The following is a 27,220-nucleotide window of genomic DNA, read 5'->3' as shown; positions in this document are numbered from 1 at the left end:
TGTGTTTGACTTGTTTCACTTAGCACAGTGTTTTCAAGGTTCATCGGTGTTGTATCAGAATTTCATGCCTTCCTGTGACTGAATAACATCCACGGTGTGGACATACCACTTTTGTCCATTCATCTGTTGATGGACATTTGGATGGTTTCTACTTTTTGAAGATTGTGAATAATGCTATGAACATTCACGTACAAGGTTTTGTTTTTGTTTTGTTTTTTGAACAGGGTCTTCAGTTCCTTTGGGTGTGTGCCTAGAGTGGAATTGCTGATATTTCTATGTTTAACTTTTTGGGGAACTGCCAAGCCGATTTTCACGGTGGCTGCAACATTTCACATTCCCACCAGCCATGCCTGAGGTTCCGATTTCTTCAGATCCACACTGACACTTGGGACTTTCCATTTTCTTTGGTTATGGATATTCTAGTGGGTGTGAAGTGGTATCTCATTGTGGGCTTGATTTGCGTTCCCCTGATGATTAATGACGTTGACCTTCTTCACCTGCGATTGTGGCCCTTTGTGCATCTTTGGAAGGAATGACTGTTAGCAATGAGCTCCACCACTTTCGTTGCGTTGCCTGCCACCCAATCACAGTTAACTAGGAATAGGTGGGTTTTAAATGAAGACAAAAAAGAAGGCCCCGTGACCCAAGTCATCACCTGAGGACTATGTGGGCTCAGACATTTCGTAGTTTAGGAAAGACGAGTGGTTGGTCCTCAAGCCTCCAACAAGGATCAGCCTTTTGCAGCTCTTGTATAGCTCACAGGTGGAGATTTTGCTGAAGCTCCTTGGTCCATGTTCCCCAAGGAGAAAAAACTGAATTCAACTGATGAGGCACACTTGGGGGAAAGTGAGGCACACTTGGGGGAAAGTAAGCTGAAGTGACTGTTGGGTAGGGGCCCTGGGGCCAGTTCAACGTGCTGTTATGGCTTCTAGTACATGTTTCTCCGGTCCGTACTGTGAATGTCCTGTTGTCAGGGGATTCTCCCGTCCGGAGACTGGAGCACGTGCGGTCGTCTCCAGGGCGGTCTACAGAAATTGCAGGAATCCCAAAAGGAGAAAGGGGAATCCCGGTTTTCCTGTCCTCACGCCTGCCTCGGCCCTCAGGGAGGCCATTTCCCAGCACAACAGCGCCACCTGCTGACACAACCTCCATGAACGCACCTTTTAGGAAAAGGTGGCTGTTCCCGCTTTGCTGTGAAACACTCCTTGAAAGACGAGGCCCCGCCCCTGGAGGCGTTGTGACTCTCTAGCCTTACGTCTCCGTTTTGGGGTAGGTCAACTAACTGGTAGTATCCACTGGGGTGCGGCAGCCACCCAACCCCAAAGCCAACCCGGGAAGACAGACTGAAATTTATAGTTAAGGTATTGGATGAGACTTTCTCTTTTCCCTACCCTCCACAAGCATCTGGTATTATTGGAACGATTTCCTCAAAAATCAGCTCAGAATATATTTCGGACTACCTTCCTCGCGTTCTCCTGGTCCACACACCTTAGGTAGGCGGTTTGGTCCCTGAATGTGCGTGTTTCCGGAGAGGCTTCATCTCTTCCAGGCTGTCTCCTGGATAATGGCTGAGGCTGAAGGGGTGGGGGTGTTACAAAGACTTATTCTGAAAATTAAGGATTCTGGTTCCTGACCATTCTTGGGTCATCTTTCTGCTGGACAGCCTGGTGGTTCCAACCCTCTGGATGACAGCCTAGCCCAAAGCGGGCCAACTAGGGAGTTCAAACTAAATTCTGGTTTAGCCACCAGCATTTTCTTGTTGGCCTGACATGGCCCTAGATCAGAGGTTGGCAAACTACGGCCTGTTATCTCTGGCCCTTGAGCTAGGACTGATTTTTTTTTTTTAACCTTTTTAAAAGTTATAAAAAAAAACAAATAACAAAGAATATACAATAGAGGCCATATGTCCTGCAAAGCCAAAAATATTTATTATCTGGTCCTTTATAGGAAAGGTTTGCCGACTCCCGTCTGAGCTGCAGCTACTTGCTGATGCCACGCATGTGGCTTAACTTAGCCAATGTATGGTCATCCAAATCCAGGTTAAAACAACCCCCCTCACCCCTGCTGCAAGACCTCTTCCACCACAGCCGTTGCAGAGGGGCCAGAGGCTCCCACTCCACTTTCACCAAGATCACCAACCACCGCGCCTCCCCCCACCCCGGCACACAGGTCACCTCAAATGTCCTCATTTTCGCCTCCATGCTTGTGGAAGCACCCACCTCAGACTGGGGAATGTAGGTCAAGAAGTGGTTAACCTGGTATGGAAATGAAAAAGAAAAGGTTCCCAGACCAGAAACCCGAGGACCTCAATTCTATTTGCACCTGAGTCACTGGTTACTTGATCTCAGAGCAGCTGTTTCTCTTCTCTGAGCCTCCTGCAGTATCCACTCCCTGGAAGGAGAGGTGCGTGAAGGAGCCCAGCAAAGGGCCCGTCTGTTGCCTTGTCTAAGTGCTAACAGAGGCCTGGGGGCTTCTGAGGTCCCAGGGGACCTGGGACCGCATCCTCCATGCCGGGACTTCTCACCCCACAACCTCGCACAAAAAAACACCTTCTTGCTAGAGCCCTACATGGGTTAAGATGCATCATCTACACTGGCTTTTATCTTACCCCGCCGGACTCTTGGCATACCTGGCCTGGGGTGGCTGGCCCTGGCTCGGAGAGGGGAAGAGACTCGGAGAGGGTGAGAGAGGGTACGGGGACCAGGCCCTCTCCACCCAGCTCGTTTCCTGAGCCATGTCATCCCAGACCCAGGGTCCCTAGAGAGCAAGGGAGGAGGCAGGAAGGCCGGAGGGGTGAGTCTTAGACACAAGGAAGGGCCTGTGAGCTTCTGCCTCTGCCTTTTCCGGGGCTCTTCAAATCAGGTTGTAGAAGCCATTTACACTGGAGATGCAGGAGGAAAAATTTAGATTTTTTTCAACCAAAATAAGCAAGACAAAGCTTTGCCAATATTAAGTATGTAGAATGACAGCAGGTCACAAGTAGATTTCTTACATATGTTGGGAATATTTTCTCAAAAGGTTGTCATGGATAGGGGAGTGTGATAAAGAATGTTTAGAGGCCTCTGAGGTAAATAGAAGGTATGAATGGGCAGGCAGGCACTTGGGAGGTGACTGGGAACCAGAGAGGGTGGTGATGGGACCTTGATGCCCAAGGTCATGACCTCTGGGGATGGGGAGTTACCCAGGAAGCCCCTAAGAGGTGTGGCTTCTAGAAGGCCACATTTAGTATAAGACATTTAGTATGGTCACCCAACTACCAAGTTAGGTTTAAGGGTTAACACACTTTCTAGATTGAGTGATACTGATTGCTGCAAAGTTCCCCAATGGTTTGGCTCAACTCCAGAACAAGGAGGAGTCTAGAAACTCAGTATCTGTGTCCCAAAGGGAGTGGGAGATTGGAATTACCAGATTGGACACTCAGTTCACCAGAGGTTGGAGATCTGGACGATATGTGTGTAGAAGGAGGCTGATGGAAAGAACACCGTGCCCACAGCCTGTGCGCGGGGTCTCAGTGGATCAATTTATTGACTCAGCTTTGTTATCCCAGCCCCGTTCTGAGAGAGCAGCCCTGGAGGCGTTAGCTACCCCAGTGTTCCAGGCTGGTGGTGGAGTTTGGGGTTTGGAGAGAACACTGTCTGTCTCCATGATAACTGGGAAGGCTGGATCCCGGAAAGTGCCTCGAGGCCCATCTCCATCATGCCAACATGATGCTCCCTCCTCACAGGGAGAAAGGAGGCCCTAGGTGCAGCCCTGTGAATGGCTGAGTTGATTTCTTCTGAATTCTCCAACCCCAGAGCAGAGTGTTCCACTTAGTAGAATCGGTATTATTCCAGGAGAGGAAGGTGCTCCTGAGTTGTCCGTTTCCTCCCAAGGCCAACTGAGTGATGTCAGTGGTTGCTAGGCAAAGTTTCCATGTGTCCCTCTCCCTACTTCCCGACAGGACCAATTATTTCTGTAGCAAGATGGACGTTAATGCCAGATTTGGAAAAATGGGTGATGTCACCAGTTATTGAACAGAGTCCTAATTTTCTTCCTGGGTCTCCCTGCTCTTGTCACTGTTGTCTACGGTTACTGAGGCCGGTCTCACCTGCCTTGAAACGGGAGTGCTGGTATTCCTCATGGACAGTGCAGATGTCAGGGATGAAATGACAGGCAGGCTGAACCAGGAAGAGCTCTGGTTGTACTCACTCAAGGGCAGGCTGAACCTCCATAAGGAGCTCAGGTTCAGCCTCCTAATCAAGGGTGGATTGACTTTTCTAGATGAGCATTCAGTGTCTGTCTTCTGGGACATCACCAATTGGTGTTTGGGGAACTGCAACGACTTGGGGGGCACCAAGGGCATCTTTTTGGACTGTAGCTTTTCAAAGGGATCAGAAGCAATGTGGTCCTCGAGGTGCCACCAGTGGTGGAGTGGCTGCACTGGGATTGGCAGAAAGGTGAGGATGCTGAGGAAGGTGACCCAGCTCAGGGTGCTCTGCAGGTAGGGTTGTTTTACTTCCTGGCTCTGGAGGCCGAAAGAAGGGAGCAGGGTGGGAGGAAGTTGGGGGGGGGGGTTCAATCCCTGCGATGCTGGGGATTCCACTCCCCAGGGACTGGGAAGCTTTATAAAGATTCCCTGGGGATGGAAGGAGCCCAGACCTCGGGTCTCCGTGGAGTGGGAGATGAGATGAACGGGGCCCCGAGTGGTGGTGAGAGGCCAGGGTAGGGGGACCTCACCATACTGCTGTTCCAGGCGATGTAGTAGGACGGTACCCTCCGGTGGAGCTGCGTGAGGCAGATGGTGAAGAGGGCCAGCAGCCCAGGCAGGGTCACGTAGCGCCACAGGAAAGTGAAGAAGGACCACAGCAGGCGGCCCAGCTTACTGAACATTTCTTCCCTGAACCTGGGGAGGGAAGAACAGGCGTAGATGTCTGGGTAGGAGCCCTCCTCTGGCAGCCGGGACCCGAGCGCTTGGGAGCGGTTCTCTCACTGGCTGCCAAGTCCTGCTGGGCCCTTGCTGAGGACGGGAACCTGCACGCGTGTAGTGCTCCAGCCCTCTGCCTTCAGACTGTCCCCTATGACCCCTGGTTCCTGACTGCTCCTTGTGCCTGTACCCCGCCAGCCGCTGGCTGGGCCCCCCTGCTGTGGGATGGACAAAGGGAGCAGAGACCTGGGGTGGGTCCCTGGCTGAATGGGCCCCCAGGGCTTGGACGTCACCTCCTGGCTCCATAGATCCAGGCCAGGGCCACATTCTGGAAGGCCACAATGACGATGAGGGTGAGCGGGACCAGGCAGTCATCAAACAAGGACATTATGTAGCTGCCAGCATGACTGGTGAAGACGAGGCTGCCCAGAAAACCTCCCAAGCAGATGAGCACTGTGACAAAGGCAGGTTTGGCCACACTGAGGTCTATGCACAGGGCTGGGCTAGGGGTCAAAGTGAGCTCTAGAGATTGGGGTGGCCTGGGGAGAGGGGGCAGCAGGGCAGGGTCTTTGCTAGGCCGAGAACCCACAGTACCTGAGAGCAGCTTGGGATACCTCCTGAAGAGGGAGAAGGAGGTCTGGAGGGGACAGACAATGCCTTCCAAGATGCTTATCAAGGTGCTCAGCCCCATGATGACCAGTGCCAAGAAGAAGAGGATGGCCCAGAGAGAGGCGCCAGGGAACAGCGAGATGGCTTGGGAGAAAGCTGCGAATGCCAGGCCAGGGCCCTCCATGAACTGTGGGGGAGAAGGGCTCTCAGGCAGTGGTGAGTCTGGATTGGGGTGGGGGGGGGGAAATGGTGCAGTGATCGATTAGCAATGTCTGTCTCAGACAGAGGAAAGAGGCAGAGAGTGGTGGGCAGACGGCAGAAGGCTGAGTGTTTGCCCTGCTTGCTTTCCTGAGCTGTGTGAGCTTCACCTCTTGAGGCCACAGTTTCCTCCTCTAACAAACTGGGCTCCTAGGGTTGATGTGAGGATTAAAGTCAAGTGACCACTTAGCGAAGACCCTAGTGCACAGGTAACGGTGGTGGAAACTTGATTATAACTGCCACCTTCCTCTGAAGATGCGTGGGTGGCCCATGAGGCTCCTGGGAAATGCATTTCCCAGTGTCCTGTGGGGCCTCTGGGAAGCACCCTCCCACCCCCACAAACACACCTTATCCTTCTGGGTCATGATGCTGCAGGATGGGGAGAAGCGGATGACCGGGTACTGGAGGTATTGAGGGAGATTGCTGATCCAGTCTAGGTAGTCCAGGGCAGGCAGGAGGAGGATGTCTTCTGGGGGCTTGGCATCCTGAGGCAGCACCCCCTTTTTTATCAGGCTTATCAATTTTGAGACACTCCTGAACGGGAAAAGCAAAGGAAACGTGGTGAGCAGTCTGGCCCCTCTGCTGCCTGAGAGGAAAGTGAGTTGTGCAAGAGGAGTTCAGCCGAGTCACAAGGGCAAATAGACAGGGGCTGGAAGTGAATCAGGTGGACTTGGCAGGGGAGTTGCGCTGGGGAGTCCCCGAAGGGGCGGAAGACTCTAGATTTGTTGTAGCTAGGACTCCTCAGTGTTATGGATTGAAGTGTGCCCCCCACTAAATTCATATGTTCAAGTCCTAAGGCCCACTACCTCAGAATGTGACCTTGTTTGGAAAGAGGGTTGTTACAGAAGTAATTGAAGATGAGGTCATACTGGCCCCTAATCCACTAGGACTGGTGTCCTAATAAAAAGGGGGATATTTGGGGGCACCTGGGTGGTTCAGTCGGTTAAGCATTGGACTTCGGCTCAGGTCATGATCTTGTGGTTCATGAGTTCAAGCCCCACATGATATTCTGTGCTGACAGCTCAGAGCCTGCAGCCTGCTTCAGATTCTGTGTCTCCCTCTGTCTCTGCCCGTCTCCTGCTCATGCTCTCTCTCTCTCTCTCAAAAATAAACATTAAAAAATATTAATAGGGGCGCCTGGGTGGCTCAGTTGGTTGGGCGTCCGACTTTGGCTCAGATCATGATCTCGCGGTTCATGGGTTTGGGTCCCATGTCGGGCTCTGTGCTGACAGCTCAGAGCCTGGAGCCTGTTTCAGGTTCTGTGTCTCCCTCTTTCTCTGCCCCTCCCCCACTCATACTCTGTCTCCGTCTCAAAAATAAACATTAAAAAATATACATTAATAAAAAAACCCCAGTTCATTCATTTTAATTGGCAGATAGTATTCCATTCATTGAATGACTATACTAAGATTTGTTATCTACACACCTCCTAGCAGACATTTGGATTGTTTGCAGTTTCGGCCATTATACCTCTCCTCCCACAACTCCAATTAAACATAGATTAATCTTGGGGCGCCTGGATGGCTCGGTTGGTTAAGTGTCCGACTTGATTTTGGCTCAGGTCATCTCATGGTTCATGAGATTGAGCCCTTCATCGGGCTCTGCACTGACAGCACGGAGCCTGCTTGGGATTCTGTCTCTCTCTCTTTCTGCCCCTCCCCTGCTTGCTCTCTCTTTCAGAACAAATAAAAAATAAACTAACCCTCCCCCCACCACATATATTAGTCCTATAGGTCACTGAAGGTCTTCTTCAGTTTTTTCGTTCTTTTTTTTCCTCTTTGTGTTTCACTTTGTAGAACTTCTATTTACCTGTCCCCAAATTAACTGATCCTTTATTCTGCTGGATGAATACTAAATACATCCAGTGAAACTTTGTTTTCATCAACTTTGAGTTCTATAATTTCCATGTGGTCCTTTGTTAGATTTTCCATATCTTTCCTAAAATACCTCCATTGCTTCCATTTTATTCATCTTTTCTATGCAATCCCTTAACATATTTATAATCGGTGTTTTAAAGGTCTTGTCTGCTGATTCTAATGTCTTGATCTTTGGGTCTTCTTTTTTTTTTCTCTTGGCTATGGATTCTATTTTCCTGGGTTTCGGAATGTCTCGAGAGTGTTCAATTCCACGTGGGGCGTTGTAGATAGAACAACAAAGGAGGAAGGTCTGTGATCTGTTTTATTTTGCGAAATCTCGATAAATTTAAGACTTTTATTCCAACAGGCAGCTAAGAGTTAGGGCTATTTACTTAGTTTTCTAAGCGTTGAGGCGAGCTGGGGTGGGTGACAGTTTTCATTAGTTTTTTCTCTGCCTTCAAATGGGATTAAGGAGGGCTCACGTTGCCCTCGGGCCATGCCCCCAACTTCCTGCACACTGCCCTTCCCCCCCACCATGAGGACTAATGTCTTTGATGTTGTCATTATTTGGGTTGAAGTGGGCTGGATAGTAGCTGTAGATGTTTTGGGTTTGTCTTTGCACACAGCTCCAGTGGGGCCACAGGTCCTGAAACCACAAGACTAGGCGGAGCTCCTCTGCTTGCTCCTTTGTCTCCCTTGCACTTCTGCCTCTTCTCCAAAAACCTTTCCTGGGAATAGAGAGGCAAACCGTTGGGTCCAGTGGTGTATTTCCTCCTTGGGGGCTCATTGCGATTCCAACACCTGCTGGCAGCCCATACTGTTATTAAATGCTTGCACGGTTTCTCCTTGTCAGTGCAAAGTCTCTCCATCCGTGACAGGCCCGTGCCTCCAGCCACATGCACCCGAGGAGCCACTTACCCCCAGATATGAAGGCATTCGTGGCTCTTTGCTCATGTACGATGAACTCATTACTCTCCAGGCTTTATTTATTTCATGAGGGCTCCTTTGTGTCTACTGCTCTTCAGTAACATTATAGGAAAGTATTATTTTTATTTTATCCATTTTTAAAATTGCTGGTACCAAGGAAGCATGGACTTTTGCATCCTTCAACATCCTAACTGGAAGAAAAATCCCACCTTGGAGGTTTTTTTTTTTTTTTTTACATTTACTTATTTTTGAGAAACAGAGTGAGGCAAAGCGTGAGTGGGGAGAGGCAGAGAGAGGAGACACAGAATCTGAAGCAGTCTCCAGGCTCTGAGCAAGCGGTCAGCACAGAGCCTGATACGGGGCTCGAACCCATAAACTGTGAGATCATGACCTGAGCCAAAGTCGGACGCTCAACCGACTGAGCCACCCAGGCGCCCCGGAGATTTTTTTTTTTATAAAATTTTTTTAATGTTTGTTTATTTTTGAGAGAGAGAGGGAGGGAGAGAGAGAGAGGGAGAGAGAGAGCAGGGGAGGGGCAGAGACACAGAATCCAAGACAGGCTCCAGGCTCTGAGCTACCAGCACAGAGCCCAATGTGGGGCTCGAACTCATGAACCGTGAGATCATGACTTGAGCTGAAGTCAGATGCTTAACCTATGAGCCACCCGGGCATCCCCCACCTTGGACATTAAAAAAAAAAAAAAAAAAAATCCCAATGCCTGAAGGCATCCCAGACCAAGTAAATCAGAATTGCTGGAAGTGAGACTCAGGTGTAAGTGTTTTCTAAGGTTCCCCAAATGATTCCAATAGGTAGCCTAGGCCAGTAACCTTTGATTGTGGCCCAGGATGCTGTACAACCTCTGTGAGTTAAAGAATTGATTTTGAAGTCTTCTTTACACCAACTACAATTTATGGAAACCTTTGGACAGTCTTGTCTCTGGGCCTATTTTCTTATCTATAAAGTGGTGGATATTAGAACAGTATCATTTGGGGGCACCCGGGTGGTTCAGTTGGCGGAGCGTCCAATGCTTGGTTTCAGCTTCGGTCATGATCTCACAGTTTGTGGGACTGAGTCCCACTTCAGGCTCAGTGCTAACAGCGCAGACCCTGCTTGGGATTCTCCTTCCCTCTCTCTCTGTCCCTTCCCCCCACCCCCAAATAAATAAACATTAAAAAAAGTTTTTAGAATATTATCATTTGGCAGCTTTCTCTGAGAATGTGATATTATGATGACTATGATAACTGTTGCTGTTATTGTTATTATTATTAGAGAGGCCAGAGCGTGAAGGCCCATGAGGCTGGGGGATTGCCAAAGTGGAGGGAGGGACCTCCTGTTGGACCTGCAAGGCTGTAATTACTCACTTCTCAACACAGGTGTGGCCGCTGGTGGTGGCCCAGAACTCCAGCACTATAAAGATGATGGATGTGAGCAGCAATGAGGTCACCAGGTTGACCAGGGCCACCAAAGAGGCCACCTGGATGTAGCTGTTGCCTCCAGCCTTGGAGGAGAAGTTGATGGTGGTGCCCAGGCCCAGGCCTAAGGAATAAACCACATGGCCTCCTGCCTGACGCCAGAGGTCCAGCGAGGCCCAGGATGAGAGCTGTGGATGGGGTTGGGAGAGAGAGACGTTTGGGGGTGAGCCTGAGGGTAGACCCGTCGGTGAGCTGGAAGAAGGGCAAGCTGGGCTGGGGAGCAGAGGGATGAGGGGCAGGCTGGGGGCCTTAGGAAAGGTGTCTGAGAAGAAGAGTCAGAGAAGGCCTGGGGAGCTGTGGGAGGGAGGAGGTGTGGAGTCCCCACCTCACCTCTGTGGTCACCATACGTCTGAGGCTGGCAACTGCACCTTCCAAGAAGAGACTTCGGATGAGGAAGCAGAGGAGGATGATGTAGAGGAGGAATACCGAAAAAATCAGGATCTGGCCAGGTGGGTCAAGACAGAAACCAGAAGTCAGGAGAAGTGGGGAGGAGGGGCAGGCGGAAGCAAGCATTACAGGGAGCACAGGTCAGCAGGCCTAGAGAGAGGGAGATGAGCTGGGCTGAGCCGGGTGAAGGTGGCCTGGCTGTGACATGAGGGAGCTGTCGGAGGATTATCCTTAGGAGACGGTGATGTTGTTTTGGGGGAAGAATCTACCAATAAGCTGCTCAGAGGTGAGGGGCGAGACACCAAGTAGAGATGGCTTTTATGTGGTAGGGCAGCTGGACATTATCATCTGCCTGGGTTTTATGGTCTTGGCATGAGTTAACCGCATGGGACAATGTCACCGGTGAAGACAGAGGAAAAGCAAGCAACCAAGGAGAGACTTTGGGAGAGAGTAACACGGTCAGTGGGAATTTTGAAGTATTTCTGGTTCTTTCCGCTCTGGGAGAGGAAGGCAGGCCCCCTCCCTCCATGTGCCCCTACTGAGCCTTTAGTAAAATCTGCTTTATCTCGAAGGCTGTGGAGAGATGGCTCCAGGGACACATGGGGTGGAAACACATGGGGTGGAAACACATGAACTGTTTTGGGGGCCAGAAGCTGCGGGTAAGGTTAACTGAAGTGACCTAATAAACACACCAGAATAAATTTTCCATGTAAGGAGAAGATGATCCAGGTGGCAGGGGCGTGGATTGGAAGTATGGGTTGGAATAAAATAAAATGGAAGACTCTGGAAAGGAACTGGTAGCCAACTGGCTCCTTCAGGGATTAACAGGCCCTGTCAATATGCGGGCAGGCACAGGGTGCAAGGTTCAAGGGGCGAGGCTGTGGTCTGCTCTAGAAGGTCTCCACTGCTGTGACCTGGGGGTGAGGCATGGAGAAGAGTGGGTACCAGGCGCTCCTTCCTGCAGTGGGTGGGACAGGGGCAGTTCTTTGTGACAGGAGGGGTTGACGCTGCTGCCTTGGGGAGCCCTGGATGGCAGAACCTGTCCTCTGGGAGTGGGAGAGGGTCTTGGGGATTAGAGAAGAGAGGTCAGCAGGAAGGAGTGGGATGGTGTCCGGCCGGATTGTGGCGGGGTCGGTGGGGGGGTAGGGGTGGTGGCTTACCTGCATTGAAATCTTCAGCCCTGTGATCATGGTTAAGAAGAGGAGGAACCAGGCTGCGAAGATGCCCAGTGTGAGGTGCAGGACGAGGGCGTCGACCCCTTCCTCAATGTGGCCTGAGGCGCTCAGGGTGGTGTGGTACCAGAAGTACTGGTGGGACACAGTCCGAAGGCAAGAGAGGTCTGGGGGGGGACCCAGGTGCTTAGGCACCACATCACTAGGTGCCTGTCCCCCGCTCTTCACTTCCTCCCCCGTGGCTCTTACTGCCTCTCTCCTGCTCCTTGGTGCCCTTGCCTCCCTTGGCCCTGCCGGCCTCCTCTCTCCCTCTCCTCACCAGTGACATTGGTGGTCTTCACCAGTGGGCACTGGTTCCAGGGCAGGGAGTTACCAAAGGAGTTGGCCAGGTAGGAGAGGCTCCAGGTGATGATGACGCTATTATATAAGCTCATCAAGATGCACACCTAGGGGTGGACACAGTGGGCCTGAGGGACAGGATGGACAGAGACAGGGGGCCTGGAGACCACAAGGGGTGACTTGGGGATGCCTCTTGCCCGGGCCCCTCATTCACCAATATGCTAGCGTATCCTATGCCGCCCAGCCAGGGGACAAGCTGCTTCCAGACCCGGATGTTGTCCACACGCAGCCAATGCCCCATGATCATCTCCATGTACAGGAGGGGAATCCCAAACGAGAGGAGCATGAAGAAGTACATCAGGATAAAGCTGCCTGGAGAAGGGAGCCAGGCGCTGTGCTTAGGCAGCCAGGAGTCCCAGCCCCCCTCCTCTTTGTCCCCTAGAAGTCTGGGTGAACCTCCAGGTGTCTCCTCCCCCAGGACCCAGGAGTCTGGGCTTCAAGCCTTAAAACTCCTTCCCCAAACTCAAGACCCAGGTCCTTGGCCTTACCTCCTCCGTTCCGCTGACACAGGTAAGGGAAACGCCATATGCTACCCAGCCCAATGGAGAAAGCGACCTGCGTTAAGATATCCTCGGTTCTTTTAGTCTCGGCAAAGTAGTTTTGGGTCTTGGTGGCCAGAATCTCCTTGGCTGTGAGCTTCCCGGACAGGAAAGAGGAAGTTCTGGGTCCTTTGGGAGCCTCTTCCTCTGATATTTCTTCAAGGGACTCCATGACTTTCTTCTTTCAGGCCAACTAACTCCTGACGGAATCTTGGGGTCATCAAAAATAGCAAACTTTACGGGCTATGTCTCAGACACTGAAACTTCATGCTGGCAGGGTTTCAGGGCAACAAAGGGCCACAATTTACCTCTTGGCCCTTCTCACTAGTGGACTTTGGGCAAATAATTTCATCGCCTTGAGACTTGGTTGTTGTTTTTTTCTCTCTCATCTTACAAGCTAGATGAATTTCAAAATATTTAGTAATGTTATGGTGTGAGCACCAATCAGAATGAACCAGCCATAGCCCCTGGAACGTCAGCTGAACATTAGCCCCATCTGGGGGCACCTGGGTGGCTCAGTTGCTTAAGCGTCTGACTCTTCATTTTGGCTCAGGTCATGATCTCACAGTTTGTGAGTTCAAGCCCCACATGGCTCCACGCTGACAATGTGGAGCCTGCTTGGAATTGTCTCTCTCCCCCCTCTCTACCCCTTCCCTGCTCAAGTTCATGCTCTGTCTCTCAAAATAAATAAATAAACTTTAAAAAAAATTAGTTAAAAAAAAAATCAGCCCCATCTGAAAGGATTAAAAATGACATAGTGGATATTGAGTGCCAAGGACACAGTAAAGACTCAAGAAACTCAGGTTTCTTTCCTTTCTCCTTCTAGTCTACTTGGCCCAGCTAATGCATGCAGGCTTCTAGGCCAGCGGTTCTCAAACCTGTGTATCCCAACCATTTGAGGAGCTCTCAAAAACCCACAGACTCCTGCCTTTCATTCTCCAAGCCTCACTCTTCCAGATTCTGATTCAAGAGATCTAAGGTGGGGTATAGAGATTGGTGGAATTAAAGAGCTTCCTTGGGGTTCTATTTCTGGAAAGGCAGCAAGATGGCGGGGGGGGGGGGCGGTTTGTGAGCAGTGAGTTTCTGTGGACCCATCCCCTAGTGAAACAAATACAGCCTGTGAACATTACCAAGAAAGAAAACATTCAAGGACTCTGGAAAATGTCTTCAGGGCACACAGCAAACGTTTAGTCAGGAAAATCTACTAAAACTCACCACGAACAGGGAGAGTCTGTGGCATGTGACCCACAGCCTGCTCCCTCCCTCCTCACTTCCGGCCCAGTGCTGTGGAAACTGCACATGGTTCCCTCTCTCCCCAGTTCCCACTCAGAGGCTACAGGCACCTTCCCAGGAGGGGCAGATCACCAGCATTTGTCATTCCTTTTTGGCGACATGTGGCAGAGACGAAATTCCAGGAAAGTGTGTGGTATAAAGGTCCGGAGCCCCTTTCTTCCACTCTGCCCTCATTTGTGGCCCGACAAGTGGAGAATACTGGGGGCCCTGGTCACCCCCTTGCCCCAGCTCATTGGTGAGGTGGAGGTTATATGTCAGGAGGGGCAACTCAGTAAGACCAGAGGTTAATGCTCCACGTGGCACCCTGCTCCAAAAGCACTCAGAGAGAAGCAGGCCTCTGTTCCCATCCAGCTCTGAAGATCTTGTCCTGGGAGAGAGACAGGCCTTCAGAACAAATGGGCCCAGAAGCTCTTCCCAAAGGAACTGACTTTATTTGAAACAGGGTGTGAAGAAGTTTAAGCCTGAGGGCACACTCAAAATCAGTAAATTTAGGCCAGGAATACACTAGAGAGAACGGGGGAAAGAGACAGCTAAGAAGATCCCTCCTGGCGTCAGAACAAACGTCAAACACTGAGTTCAAAAACTTACTGCCGTAAAAAAGCCTGAATTTAACTAGATTAGATTGTGGAACAATTTATGCATCAGCCACTGTCAAAAGCAATACAGCAATCAGCTGGGAATTAGTGGATCCCCAAATTATTTCAAGAATGAAGATGGAATAAAGACAAAACTTCAGAGAGTGCTCTCACCAGAAGCCCTCAACTCCAGGAAATAAGACGGAGGGTTCTTCCATAAGAGGGAAAGTTATCTTTTTAAAAAAATGTTTATTTCTGAGAGCGGGGGAGGGGCAGAGAGCGAGGGGGACAGAGAATCCAAAGTGGGCTCTGGGCTGTGAGCACAGAGCCCGATGCAGGGTTCAAACCCACAAACTGTGAGCCAAAGAGGGACACTCAACCGATTGAGCCACCCAGGCGCCCCAAGAGAGGAAATTATCCTCGATGGAAGATCAGACATGCAGAAAGGAATCAGGAGTAATGGAAATGCAAATATGGGGATGGAACTGAGACTGCACAAAAAGTAATGGTAACATCTTATTTATTTTTTTTTTTTCAACGTTTATTTATTTTTTTTTGGGACAGAGACAGAGCATGAACGGGGGAGGGGCAGAGAGAGAGGGAGACACAGAATCGGAAACAGGCTCCAGGCTCTGAGCCATCAGCCCAGAGCCTGACGCGGGGCTCAAATTCAAGGACCGCGAGATCGTGACCTGGCTGAAGTCGGACGCTTAACCGACTGCGCCACCCAGGCGCCCCATTGTTTGGTTTTAATTAAGCAAAGATTGCACCACAGTGAAGATAAGGAGGGTGGTTAGTGGAATTTAATTGTTTTTTTTTTTTTAATTTTTTTTTTTTCAACGTTTATTTATTTTTGGGACAGAGAGAGACAGAGCATGAACGGGGGAGGGGCAGAGAGAGAGGGAGACACAGAATCGGAAACAGGCTCCAGGCTCCAAGCCATCAGCCCAGAGCCTGACGCGGGGCTCGAACTCACGGACCGCGAGATCGTGACCTGGCTGAAGTCGGACGCCTAACCGACTGCGCCACCCAGGCGCCCCGTGGAATTTAATTGTTGTAAGTACTTTTCATTGTCTGGGAAGAGGATAAAAGTCCTGAGACCAGCGATGCAAGCCCCCCCCCCCCCCCCCCACCCCATACCCCACAATTTAGACATGGGGCTCTCAGCTGCTTCTGACCAGAGTCATGTAGCCCTTAGCTACTGTTAAAGAAACTGCCTCAGGAAATGAGTTGCCTCCTGAAAAGTCTGTGGGATGCTGTTCTGCCGGAGGTAACAAGTCTAAGGTGCCGCGTTTGCAAGAAAACATAATAATTTGCGGCTTAGTAGTCACAGGATGTGGAACTTCTGCCTCTGTACTCTAGAGATGACATCACTAATGCAGTCTGCTCAGAATGGTTTATCGGTTCAGGCCCTGCTCCAGTCACACCCAAACCAGTCAGGAACTTGCCAGAAGGTCAAGATGGTCAAGAAAGGAAATATAGTTGAGCAAATCCTTAATTAATCAACATGATCTGGGGCGCCTGGGTGGCTCAGTCGGTTAAGCCTCCAACTGTGGCTCAGGTCATGATCTCACAGTTTGTGAGTTCAAGCCCTGTATCGGGCTGTGTGCTGACAGCTCAGAGCCTGGAGCTGCTTCGGATTCTGTGTCTCCCTCTCTCTCTCTGCCCCTCCCCTGCTTGTGCGCTCTCTCTCTCTCTCAAAAATAAACAAACAAAAAATCAGAGTGATCCAAGACCCTGAGACCCTCACCCTGAATTTTCACCCTTTAAACTACCCTCCAACTCCACCCCCTCACCCCCACTTGGAAGTCATCAGGGAGTTTGGGACTTTTCAGCATTAGCTCCTGGTTCCCCTGGGTGGTGGCCACCCAGTAAATCTTTCTTCACTGCAAAAGCTTGGTGCCGGTTTTTATTTGCTTGCTTAGCATCAGGTGGACGAACTCTCGTTTGGTTCGCTTAGGGTACCGATAAATATTATTTGATAAAATGCATGCATATTTAATATCCAGGGGAACCATTCAAAGAACAGCAAAGAAATGGAACTTCTAAGCTATAAGAGGGAAAAAATAGACTAATAAAAACAAACCATGCACAAAGAATGCAAGAAGAAGAGAAAAAGTAATCTAGAGTAGATAGGGCAGGTACAAAACACCTAATTAAATGGTAGATTTAAAGTTAAACATTTCAGTATTTGTATTAAATGTAAATGGACTGAATGCTCCAATTACAGATGAAGGTTTCAGACTTAATAAAAACCTGAAATCAGACTAAATGCTGTTAACAAGAGACACCTAAAATGTAAGGATTTGGAATAATTAAAAGTAAAAAGCATGGAAAATAGTATTTCATGAAAACTCTACCCAGAAGAAAGCTTGTATAGCTTTACTAATATATTAATATATAATTTTTACACATTATAGTATTAATGTTTATATGTACTTAATATTTATATATTAAGATGTATTTATTTTATTTTATTAAAAAAATTTTTTTTATGTTTATTTATTTTTGAGACAGAGAGAGACAGAGCATGAACGCGGGAGGGTCAGAGAGAGAGGGAGACACAGAATCCGAAACAGGCTCCAGGTTCCGAGCTGTCAGCACAGAGCCTGACGCGGGGCTCGAACCCACGGACCGTGAGATCATGACCTGAGCTGAAGTCGGAAGCCTAACCGACTGAGCCACCCAGGCGCCCCTATTAAGATGTATTTAATATTTAAAGTAAAGCCTCCAGAGATAAAGAGGGAAATTAAAAAAATTTTTAATGTTTATTTATTTTTGAGAGAGAGATTGAGTGTGAATGAGGGAGGGGCATAGAGAGAGGGAGACACAGAAGCAAGCTCCAGGCTCTGAGCTGTCAGCACACAGTCCGACTTGAGGCTCAAACTCACAAACCAGGAGATCATGGCCTGAGCTGAAGTCAGACACCCAAAGGACTGAGCCACCCAGGCACCCCAAGAGGGAAATTTAATAATGATAAAAAGTTCCCTTTCACTGGGAAGACATATGAATCCTAAAATGTTATGCATTTTTTTTTTTTTTTTTGAGAAAGAAAGAGAGAGTGTGAGTAGGGGGAGGGGCAGAGGGAGAGGGAGAGAGAGAATCCAAAGCAGGCTCTGTGCTGTCAGGGACATGGGGCTCGATCCCACGAACCATGAAATCATGACCTGAGCTGAGACATTCAACTGACTGAGCCACTCCAGTGCCTCTAAAATGTTATACATTCCTTAATGTGGCCTCAAAATGTAGGAAATGGATAGAATCTACTTATCTTAGGCATAAAAGATAAAGAGCAAAAATTCATTAAGGATATAGAAGACCTGAACAACTTAATTAGCACATTTGACCTAATGAATATATATTTATATGTACACACACACACACACACATTATATTCAACACCTGCAGATTACATACTTTTAAAGAACATGCTAAACAATTACACAAAAAAATCAACCATATTTTCTGTAAAACAAATCTCAACAAATTCCAAAGGATCACAGTCACACAGAGTACACTTCTGACCACATGCAATTAAGCTAGAAATTAACAAAAATTAGTTTAAAGATCCCTATGTTTGGATATTAAGAACTACATTTAAAAATAACCAGTGGTTAAAGAATTGATTATAACGGACATGAGAAAATATTTTGAACAGAATAATAATGAAAATACTACATATCAGGGCACCTGGGTGGCTCAGCCGGTTGAGCATCTGACTTCCATTTAGATCATGATCTCATGGTATGTGAATTCTAACCCACACTGGGCTCTCTGCTGACAGTGTGGAGCCTGCTTGGGATTCTTTCTCTCTCTCTGCCGCTACCCAACTCGTGCTCGGTCTCAAAATAAATAAACTAAAACATACACACACACACACAATATAACTTGACAACTGTATTGAGTTTATTCCAGTAATACAGGGAAGTTTAGAAGTAAAATGTCAGAGACCCCTGGGTGGTGAGATTGAGCCCTGCACTAGGCTCTGTGCTGACAGTGTGGAGCCTGCTTGGGATTCTCTCTCTCTGCCCCTCTCCTGCTTACGTGCTCTCTCTCTCTCTCTCTCTCCCTCAAAAATAAACATTTAAAAAAAGAAGTAAAAAATCAATGATAACATAAAAAGGATAAAAATGATACAATCATTTCAATATTTGTGTAAATATTCTACAAAACCCAACAACCATTCCTTTAAAAAAAACAAACAAACTGGGGCGCCTGGGTGGTTCAGTTGGTTAAGCGTCAGACTCTGGCTCAGGTCATGATCTCATGGTTTGTAGGTTCGAACCCCACATCAGGCTCTGTGCTGACAGCTCAGAGCCTGGAGCCTGCTTCAGATTCTATGTCTCCCTCTCTCTCTGCCCCTCCCCTGCTCATGCTCTGTCTCTCTCTTATCTCTCAAAAATGAATAAACATTAAAAAAAAAAAAAAACAACTTTAGGAAACTAGAAGTAGAAAGGAACATCTGTAATTTCATAGAGGTTATTTACAAAAAAGCTACAGCAAATACTGTACTTAATGATTAAATGTTGAAAGCTTTCCCTTGGAGTTCGGGAATAAGACAAAGATACCCACCACAGTCCCTTCTAGTCAAACTGGATTTAAAGTCTGGGCTGATTGACAGCATTCATGGTTCTAAATCATCAGTTTGTCCTATACCCACTCCCTTTGCAATGTGATTCTGCAGTTCCTCTCACTAACGAGGCCATAATCTACTTTCCTACCCCTTGCATTGGGGCTGGTGTGCCCATTCAGAGCCTTGCTGAAAAAGGCCTTCCTTGTTGCTTCTTGTTCTCTTCATTTTTTTTTTTTAATTTTTATTTATTTTTGAGGGGGGTACAGAGAGAGAGGGAGAGAAAGAGAGAATCCCAAGCACGCTCCATACTGCCAGCATGGAGCCCTATGTGGGGCTTGAACTCAGAACCGGGAGATCACAACCTGAGCTGAAACCAGTCAGACGCTTAGCCGATGGAGCCACCCAGGTGCCCCACTTCTTGCTCTCTTACACTCTTGTCATCACCCTGAGGACATATCTAGGCTAATTTGCTGGAAGACGAGACATGTAAATCTGAGCTGAGCTGAATCACTCTAGTGGTCCCAGCTCAAGCTAGTGTCGAACAGTCAATGGCCAGTCAACTAACTCCCTTACCTATTAGTTGAGCCCACCCTCATGGCTTATGAGGTATAATAATAGATTCTTGTTGTTTTAACTCACTGAATTTTGAAGTAATTTGTTCTGCAGCATTTGGGTGGCAATCGGTAATTGGTACAAGGTGCCAGCAAGCGCAACAAGATTTTTTAAAGTGTAAAGTTGGGATGAGAAGTAAAAAATGTCATTATTTACAGATACGATTATGTATGTAAAACATAAAACAGAATCTATAAACACATTATTAGGACCAGCAAGTGAGTCTAGCAAGGTGGCTGGATACAGGGTTAACGGAATACAATAAATAGCATTTCTAGATACCAGCAAGAAATAAATAGGTAATGAAAAAAATTAAAGATGGCATTAATAATAACATTAAGATATTTCAAGTGCTTAGGAATAAATCTAACAAAAGAAAGATGAGACTTCTATACCAAAACCTAAAACAGATTATTAAGAGAAGTAAAAATTTTAAATAAATGGAGAGAGATTTCATGTCAACCCAGAGTATCATGGAAATGACAGTATTAAATAATTAGGATGGGAAAATGTATATTCATATGGAAACAATGAAATTTGACCATGAGATTAAAAAATGAAAGGCAAATTCATAAAGCTTCTAAAGAAGTTAATAAGAGGGAGTATCTTCATGATCTGTAGGTTGAGAAAGATTTCAGAAACAGGACTTGAAAAACACTAACCATAATGGAAACAATAAGTGAATTTGAGTTCATTAGAATTCAGAACATCTATTCATCAAGAGGCAGCATTAAAAATGTTAAAAGCCACAGAGAAAAAATCTGCCACACGTGTAGCTGAGGGAGGTTTTTGAAAAAAGTCCAGAGTCTATAAAAAGCTCCTACAAATTAATAAGAAAAATATAAATAACCCAATAGAAAAATGTTCCAGGAAATGTGGAGACCTTTCACCAAAGTCATCCTCCAAATGAATGGGCAGTGAACAATATATCAGAGGGTTCAAACTAAACAGAAGGGAAATGGTGATTAAAACCACACCGAGGGAGGGGTGCCTAGGTGACTCAGTCAGTTAAGCATCCGACTTCAGTTCAGGGCCCTCGTCAGGCTCTGGTGCTGACAGCTCAGAGCCTGGAGCCTGCTTCGGATTCTGTGTCTCCCTTTCTCTCTGTGTCCCTCCCTGCTCGTGCTTTGTCTCTCAAAAATAAATAAACATTCAAAAAAAATTTTTTTTAATTAAAAAACACATTGAGGGGCCACTTCACACCAGTCAGACTGGTAGAATGGAAAGGCTAAGAACACCAAATATTGATGGATGAGGAGCCATGGGGAATATTATACACTGCTGGGGGGGAGGGGAATGGAAACTTACAAAATTAGTTTTAGAGATGGGTGGGCCATTACCTATTAAGATTGAAGGTATACAGGGGCAATCAGTTAAACATCCGACTCTTGATTTAGGCTCAGGTCATGATCCTCACGGTTTGTGAGATCGAGCCCCAAGCGGGACTCTGTGCTGAACGTGGAGCCTGCTTCGGATTCCCTCTTTCCCTCTCTCTCTGCCCCTCTCCAGCTCACACTCCCTCTCCTCTCGCTCTCAAAATAAGCAAATAAACATTAAAAAAAAAAAAAAGGAAGATATATATATCCCACGAACAGCAATTTCACTGTGTGCAACAGAGCACACATACAGGAATTTCCTTAACAGCACTGTTTGCAACAACCCCAACAGGAAACAATCAGGAAGTTCAACACAGTAGCGTGGATATATATATATATATATATATATATATATATATATATATAGTGATATCGCCAGTACAAAAGAACACTACACAACAAAGAAAATGAACTACAGCCACACTTAACAATATGGATAAATCCCCAAAACTTCATATTCGGTGAAAGAAGCTACATCCTAAAGAATACATATCATATCACTCTGTTTATATCAAAGTCCAAAAACTAAAATGTTTAGGCATGCACACTGAGGTGGTAAAACCATAAGTGAAAGAAAAGTAGTAATGGTCCTACGGGTCAGAATGGTGAGTCCCACTGAGGGGCAGAAGGAGTTGGGGTTTGGGAGAGGCTCAAAGGAATATTCGGAGGATATAGGCAATGTTCTTTTTCTGACCAGGATGGTTGGGGTATTTGCTTGAGAATAGATCGTTGAGCTGAACATTTCAGTTTTGTGGACTTGCGTGAATATGTATAATATTTTATAATAAAAAAGAGGTATATGGTATGTAAGAACATAACAGTCTCCAAAACACACTTCTGGGTGAAAAGTCACAGAATATCAAATGTTTGATACCATTTATGTAAAAAGAGAATCCATATAAAGAAGACGTCAAGTTTCTTTAAAAAAAATTTTTTTTTCAACGTTTATTTATTTTGGGACAGAGAGAGACAGAGCATGAACGGGGGAGGGGCAGAGAGAGAGGGAGACACAGAATCGGAAACAGGCTCCAGGCTCTGAGCCATCAGCCCAAAGCCTGACGCGGGGCTCGAACTCACGGACCGCGAGATCGTGACCTGGCTGAAGTCGGACGCTTAACCGACTGCGCCACCCAGGCGCCCCAAGAAGACGTCAAGTTTCTAAGTGTTCATACACACACCGGTAAATGCACAGAGGACTCTTTCTCACATAACACCCTCCCTTCTGCCCCTTCCCATCCTCCCTCATCCAGATAACTTCAATTCATCACTGATGTCTCCTCTCAGATCTAACTTCCTCCAGGAAGCCAGCCTTGATCACCTTTGCCAGAGGTCTCTTGAGATTTTAATACACTTTACACCTAAACACCCTTTCTTGTGCCTAGTGCAATGCCCCCATTAGCCCCTCTTGGGGATGTCCTGATTAAAATGCTTCCAACAGGGCTGGGTGGCTCAGTCGGTTCAGTGTCTGATTCTTGATATTGGCTCAGATCACGATCTCACGGTCGTAAGATGGAGCCCGCCATCGGGATCTGCGCTAACAGCTCGGAGCCTGCTTGGGATTCTCTCTTTTTCCCTCTCTCTCTGCCCCTCCCCCACTCATGCTGTCTCTGTCTCTCTCAAAATAAATAAACTTAAAAAAAAATAACACAATGCATCCACAAACTGTTGAAATCTGGAAATGTTGCTATTTTGGTAGTCGGATCGCATCTCCCAGGCTTTTCCTCTTATTAGAACAGCCCTTTGTCAGGTAACCAGTTTCCAGTTAGAGGTTGGAAAGTGTGTGGCCCCTCTCCCACCCCACCCATTCAAGAGCCCACTGCACAGACTCCAGCCTGAGGGGCAGCCAGTCACCCTGCCCTGCAAATGCCTCTCAGCTCCTCTGTGGGCAGTACTGGCACCAGCATTCGCTTCCAGTGCAGCACACAGTCTGGCTCAGTTCAACCTGGTGATTTTAGAAGATGGCTTAGGGTTGTTGCTGTTTGTAAGGCAGGCCATCTACCTCTTCTTGCTTAAGTTTGAGGTTTTAGTTTAACCAGGTGCAATGTCTGTACAGTCTTAAAAAATACCATGATTTAAAATGTTTGCTCCCGGGGCACCTGGGTGGCTCAGGCAGTTAAAGCATCCGACTTCAGCTCAGGTCATGATCTCACCGTTTGTTAAGTTCGAGCCGTATGTTGGGCTCTGTGCCGACAGCTCAGAGCCTGGAGCCTGCTTCAGATTCTGTGCCTCCCTCTCTCTCTACCCCTCCCCCCTTGTACTCTGTCTCCCTCTCTCTTTCAAAAATAAACAAACATTTAGAAATAAAATAAAATGTTTGCTCCCTTTAGTTCTTTCTTTCTTTCTTTTTCTTTTGGAGGCACTGCTGGGATTCCCTTTAGGTTTTAGAAGGAGGCACAGCCAATTTTATAAATTGGGTATTATTATAGTATATGTATATATGAATATGTTATGCATGTGTATTTCTTACAAACTGGATATTACTATATATTATGTATTGGATAATGTTAAATGCAGCATATAGCACATAAATATATATTAATATATACTCTATGAATATGTGTATTACTTGCAAATTGGACATAATATTGGAGATTATATATATATATCCACTTTATCAGGAGTGTTTTCCTATGTGATATTCTTTACGAATATGATTTTTAATGGGTACTTATTCCAGCATCATTATATAAACCTGACCAAATCTATCATTTGCTTAAATCTTCCTGAGGGGACTCAGTCCTGTTTAGGTCAGCACCCAGGGACCCTCCTGAATGGGCCGGTGCTTCCAGCTCCTCCCAGCCCCCACCCACAGCTGCAGCCACCACTGTCACCCCATCAAGGCTACCTGCAATTCACTCTGCTGCCAATGCTTCTTCTGCCTTCACACCCCCTCCCCCGCCAGAGGGGTCAGCCCAGGTAGCACTTGCCTGGGATAGTTGTCTTTGTCACCAGTCCAGCCCCGCCTGGATATGGGGAACTCCGTCTTTCTGGGCTTCTCCCTGCTCTGTCTACTCTCCGCCAGGCTCTCAGAGAATCAAAGGAGCGACAAGCAGTTTGAAGACCAGGCAGGAAACTCTTCGATCCAGATGGGAGAGTCCCAGGAGTCCACCTCGGAGCCGGTCAGTGAAGAATGTGCCTACAGCATCCCAACCCCACAGACTCAGCCCAGGTGACCTGCTGGGGAAAGTTGGTGTCCCCCATCGGTGACCTGAGGAGGGAGAGAGAGAAAGGAGGAGGGGAGGGGAGGTGGGATGGGGAGGGAGGAAGGGGCAAGACGTGCCACCAGACTTCCGCTCTACCTGCTGGCCTTTACTACTCTGCCTCTCGGTGTCTGGTGTCCAACCCTCCCCTCCCAGACTCAGGGCATCCTGGATCCCTAAATTCCTGGAGAGAAAGGGAGATTAGGAGGGGAGGCTGGGTGGTCTACATCCAGAGGCGGTGAGGGGTGGTGGCCGGGGAAACAAGATGGCTGGCGCCCCGAGAGGTTAGGAGCTGGGGGCTAGGGCCACTGCACCCCCCTTTACCCGCCACTGACGCGCGAGTCTGGAGAAGACCGGTCGCTTCTGTGGGCGTGGCGAGGCAGGGGGTGCTGCCTGGGCGCGCGACAAAGGTCGGAGTTTCTGCGGGGAACCACCGCTATCGGGGCCGGCGGTGATTTTAATATTTCGCTGCAGCCATAAGGCGATTTAGGCAATTCACCCTGGAGATGCTCACAACTGAGCCCAGCCCCTAGGCGTGCCTGCCCCTGTTGATTCATTCTTCTGGGCTTCGGGTCCATAGCCCACATCCCATTGCCTGCGTCTGGGCCCCATCACTCTGCAGAGTGACGCCTGCCCCGCGGTTTCGCGGGCAGAAACCCAACAATCTGAGTACTTAAGTGTGAAGCGAGAACCAGCGGTTCTCCCCACCCCACCCCACCTCCATCCCTTACTCCTTGGAGCATCATCTCTCCAAGCTTATTCTTCGGGTTAGAGCCCAGGGGTCACCAGCTACCTGCCAGATTCGGCCTTGCAGTGGGCGGAGTGATGTCACCGGTTGCCAGGCCAGATTTCGTCTGGCTGGTAGACTTCATGGTTAACACATTTTGCGGACGGAGGTAAGGGGAAAGCCAAGATAGGAACCGAGGGGGGCCTGTTTTAGAGTTCACGTTCTTAGCCACTGTGCCATAAAGATTCAACATTATGTAAAGCTTCAATATCTAAAAGAGGGGGGAGCAGATTTGCAGTAACCTGATGGCGTAGACTACAAAGTGTAGATGAGGACCTGGGTACTGATGGAAATTAGGATGTGATAAAGTGGAATTTCAAATGGGTGGACAAAACATGAATTATTCAGTGATTGGGTTGAAACAATTGGCACCTGGGAAAGATTATGCTCCTTTCATCACAATACATTTCAGATAGGTCAAGGATCACACTATAAAAGATGAAAACATAATTCACTAGGAAGAAACATGGGTGGACATTTCTATAATCTTGGCACGGGGAAGGGCTTTCTAAGGATAACATAAAAACAAGAATCCATAAAGGAGAAATTTGGTAAGTTTGACCATATAAAAACAAAATCTCTGTAGGGCAAAATAATAAGAAAAGGGATGGGCTAAATGTGTAAAGGGCATTAAGGAATCTACTCCTGAAATCATTGTTGCACCATATGCTAACTTGGATGTAAACTAAAAAATAAATAATTAAAAAAATAAGAAAATAAAACAAATTAAAAGGCATCAAACTCATAAAAAGTTCATTTATAACAAAAAGCTTAATTTCCCTAATATACCAAGAATTTTTAATTTTTTAAAATATTTATTGATTTTTGAGACAGAAAGAGAGAGAGAGAGAGAGAGAGAGCAGGCTGGGGAGAGGCAGAGAGAGAGGGAGACACAGAATCTGAAGCAGGCTCCAGGCACTGAGCTGTCAGCACAGAGCCTGACTCAGGGCTTGAACTCATGAGCTATGATCATGACCTGAGCCGAAGTTAGAGGCTTAACTGACCGAGACCCCAGGTGCCCCTTCATTTGTTTCTTAAATTCCACATATGATTAATCTCATATTTTTAATACTATAGTTTCTCTGTGCTACATTGATGGTAATTTATTTCCATATGTCTCTTTCTAGTTTTCTAATTGGTTATTTAACCCATCCATTGATGTTTTTAATCTTTGTGATTTTTCACTTCTTTTTGGTTCTTTTACAAATACCCTGATCATTTCTGAGTCTTTTGTATCTTGTTTTTAATTTCAACTCTTTTTGTCTTTAAATATACTAAGCATATTGAGTTTATATTATGTACCTGTTAATTCCAGTACATTAGGTTTTTGAAGGTCTAATTCTGCTACTTTTTTTTTCTTCTAATCTTCTCTTAGGGCACCTTTTTCCTTGCATATTTTGTGATTTCTTTTTGTGACCTCATGTTCATGAAACGCTATGGGGCTTGGGAGAGGTTGTGTTTCCCCCAGAGATTATGTATATTTACTTATGACAGGTGCTGGAGGCAAGGTGCTGTCCACCGGCACCTTTTATATTAATCTCAACTGGGTTTTTCAGACTATGCATGTTGTGTGAATCTGAACCAAAATTCCATGTGTGAGAAGGTTTTGGGTTACAAATTCTCAAAAAAAAAAAAAAAAAAAAAAGACATTATTTGCCTGCTATCAGAAACAGAACCAATACATACATATTTTCTTGCTATCTAACCCTTTCATAGCTTTCTATGTGTGGGGATTTCCTTTTCTTTCATGAACCCAAGTTCTTCTTTAGTCTTCACCTAAACTTTAAACCCAAAATCTCTAAGTTCCTACACTGGCATTTACTAGCTTTAACCCTTGCTGAATTCAAGCTTAGGTTTAATTTTTTTTTTAATGTTTATTTATTTTTGAGAGAGAGAGGGAGAGAGAACATGAGCAGGGGAGGGGCAGAGAGAGAGGGAGTCACAGAATCTGAAGCAGGCTCCGGCTCTGAGCTGTCAGCACAGAGCCCAATGCAGGGCTCGAACCCATGAACCATGAGATCATGACCTGAGTCGAAGTTGGAGGCTTAACCGACTGAGCCACCCAGGCTCCCCAAGCTTAGGTTTAATTTTTGAACCTCTTAAAGATGTCCCTTAATTTCTTCTAAGCTCATCCATGCATTTAAAGAGGATTGTTGGGGTGCCTGTGTGCCTCAGTCGGTCAAGCATCTGACTCTTGATTTCAGCTCAGGTCATAATCTCACAGTTCATGAGTTCGAGCCTCACCTCAGGCTCTGCACTGTTAGCGCTTGGGATCCTCTCTC

The 27,220-nt window shown here is 47.2% G+C and overlaps 1 protein-coding gene across 9 annotated transcripts; it reads right to left on the bottom strand.

The window, feature by feature from the left end:
* Window positions 1-1,904: 1,904 nt before the first annotated feature.
* On the bottom strand, window positions 1,905-24,495 carry LOC123578057 (orphan sodium- and chloride-dependent neurotransmitter transporter NTT5-like). Of its 9 annotated transcripts, none has more exons than XM_045440580.1 (13): window positions 24,251-24,495; window positions 23,879-24,159; window positions 12,472-12,732; window positions 12,138-12,295; window positions 11,904-12,030; window positions 11,573-11,751; window positions 10,356-10,466; window positions 9,915-10,153; window positions 6,118-6,304; window positions 5,498-5,699; window positions 5,197-5,356; window positions 4,717-4,882; window positions 1,905-2,881 (listed from the first exon to the last, which is right to left on the bottom strand). In XM_045440580.1, the coding sequence occupies exons 3-13, from the start codon at window positions 12,692-12,694 to the stop codon at window positions 2,801-2,803; spliced, it is 1,833 nt and encodes a 610-aa protein (XP_045296536.1). In that variant the 5' UTR covers window positions 12,695-12,732; window positions 23,879-24,159; window positions 24,251-24,495; the 3' UTR covers window positions 1,905-2,800. The 9 variants fall into 9 exon arrangements, with proteins under 9 accessions (XP_045296536.1, XP_045296534.1, XP_045296528.1 ...); XM_045440578.1 differs by lacking the exon at window positions 1,905-2,881 and adding an exon at window positions 3,502-4,157; XM_045440572.1 differs by lacking the exon at window positions 1,905-2,881 and adding an exon at window positions 3,502-4,504 and having other exon boundaries at window positions 24,251-24,492.
* Between the last annotated feature and the right edge of the window lie 2,725 nt (window positions 24,496-27,220).

Source organism: Leopardus geoffroyi, chromosome E2 (genome assembly GCF_018350155.1).
Source record: "Leopardus geoffroyi isolate Oge1 chromosome E2, O.geoffroyi_Oge1_pat1.0, whole genome shotgun sequence".
Classification (NCBI taxonomy): Eukaryota; Metazoa; Chordata; class Mammalia; order Carnivora; family Felidae; genus Leopardus; species Leopardus geoffroyi.
This window is presented reverse-complemented; position numbering and strand designations above follow the sequence as displayed.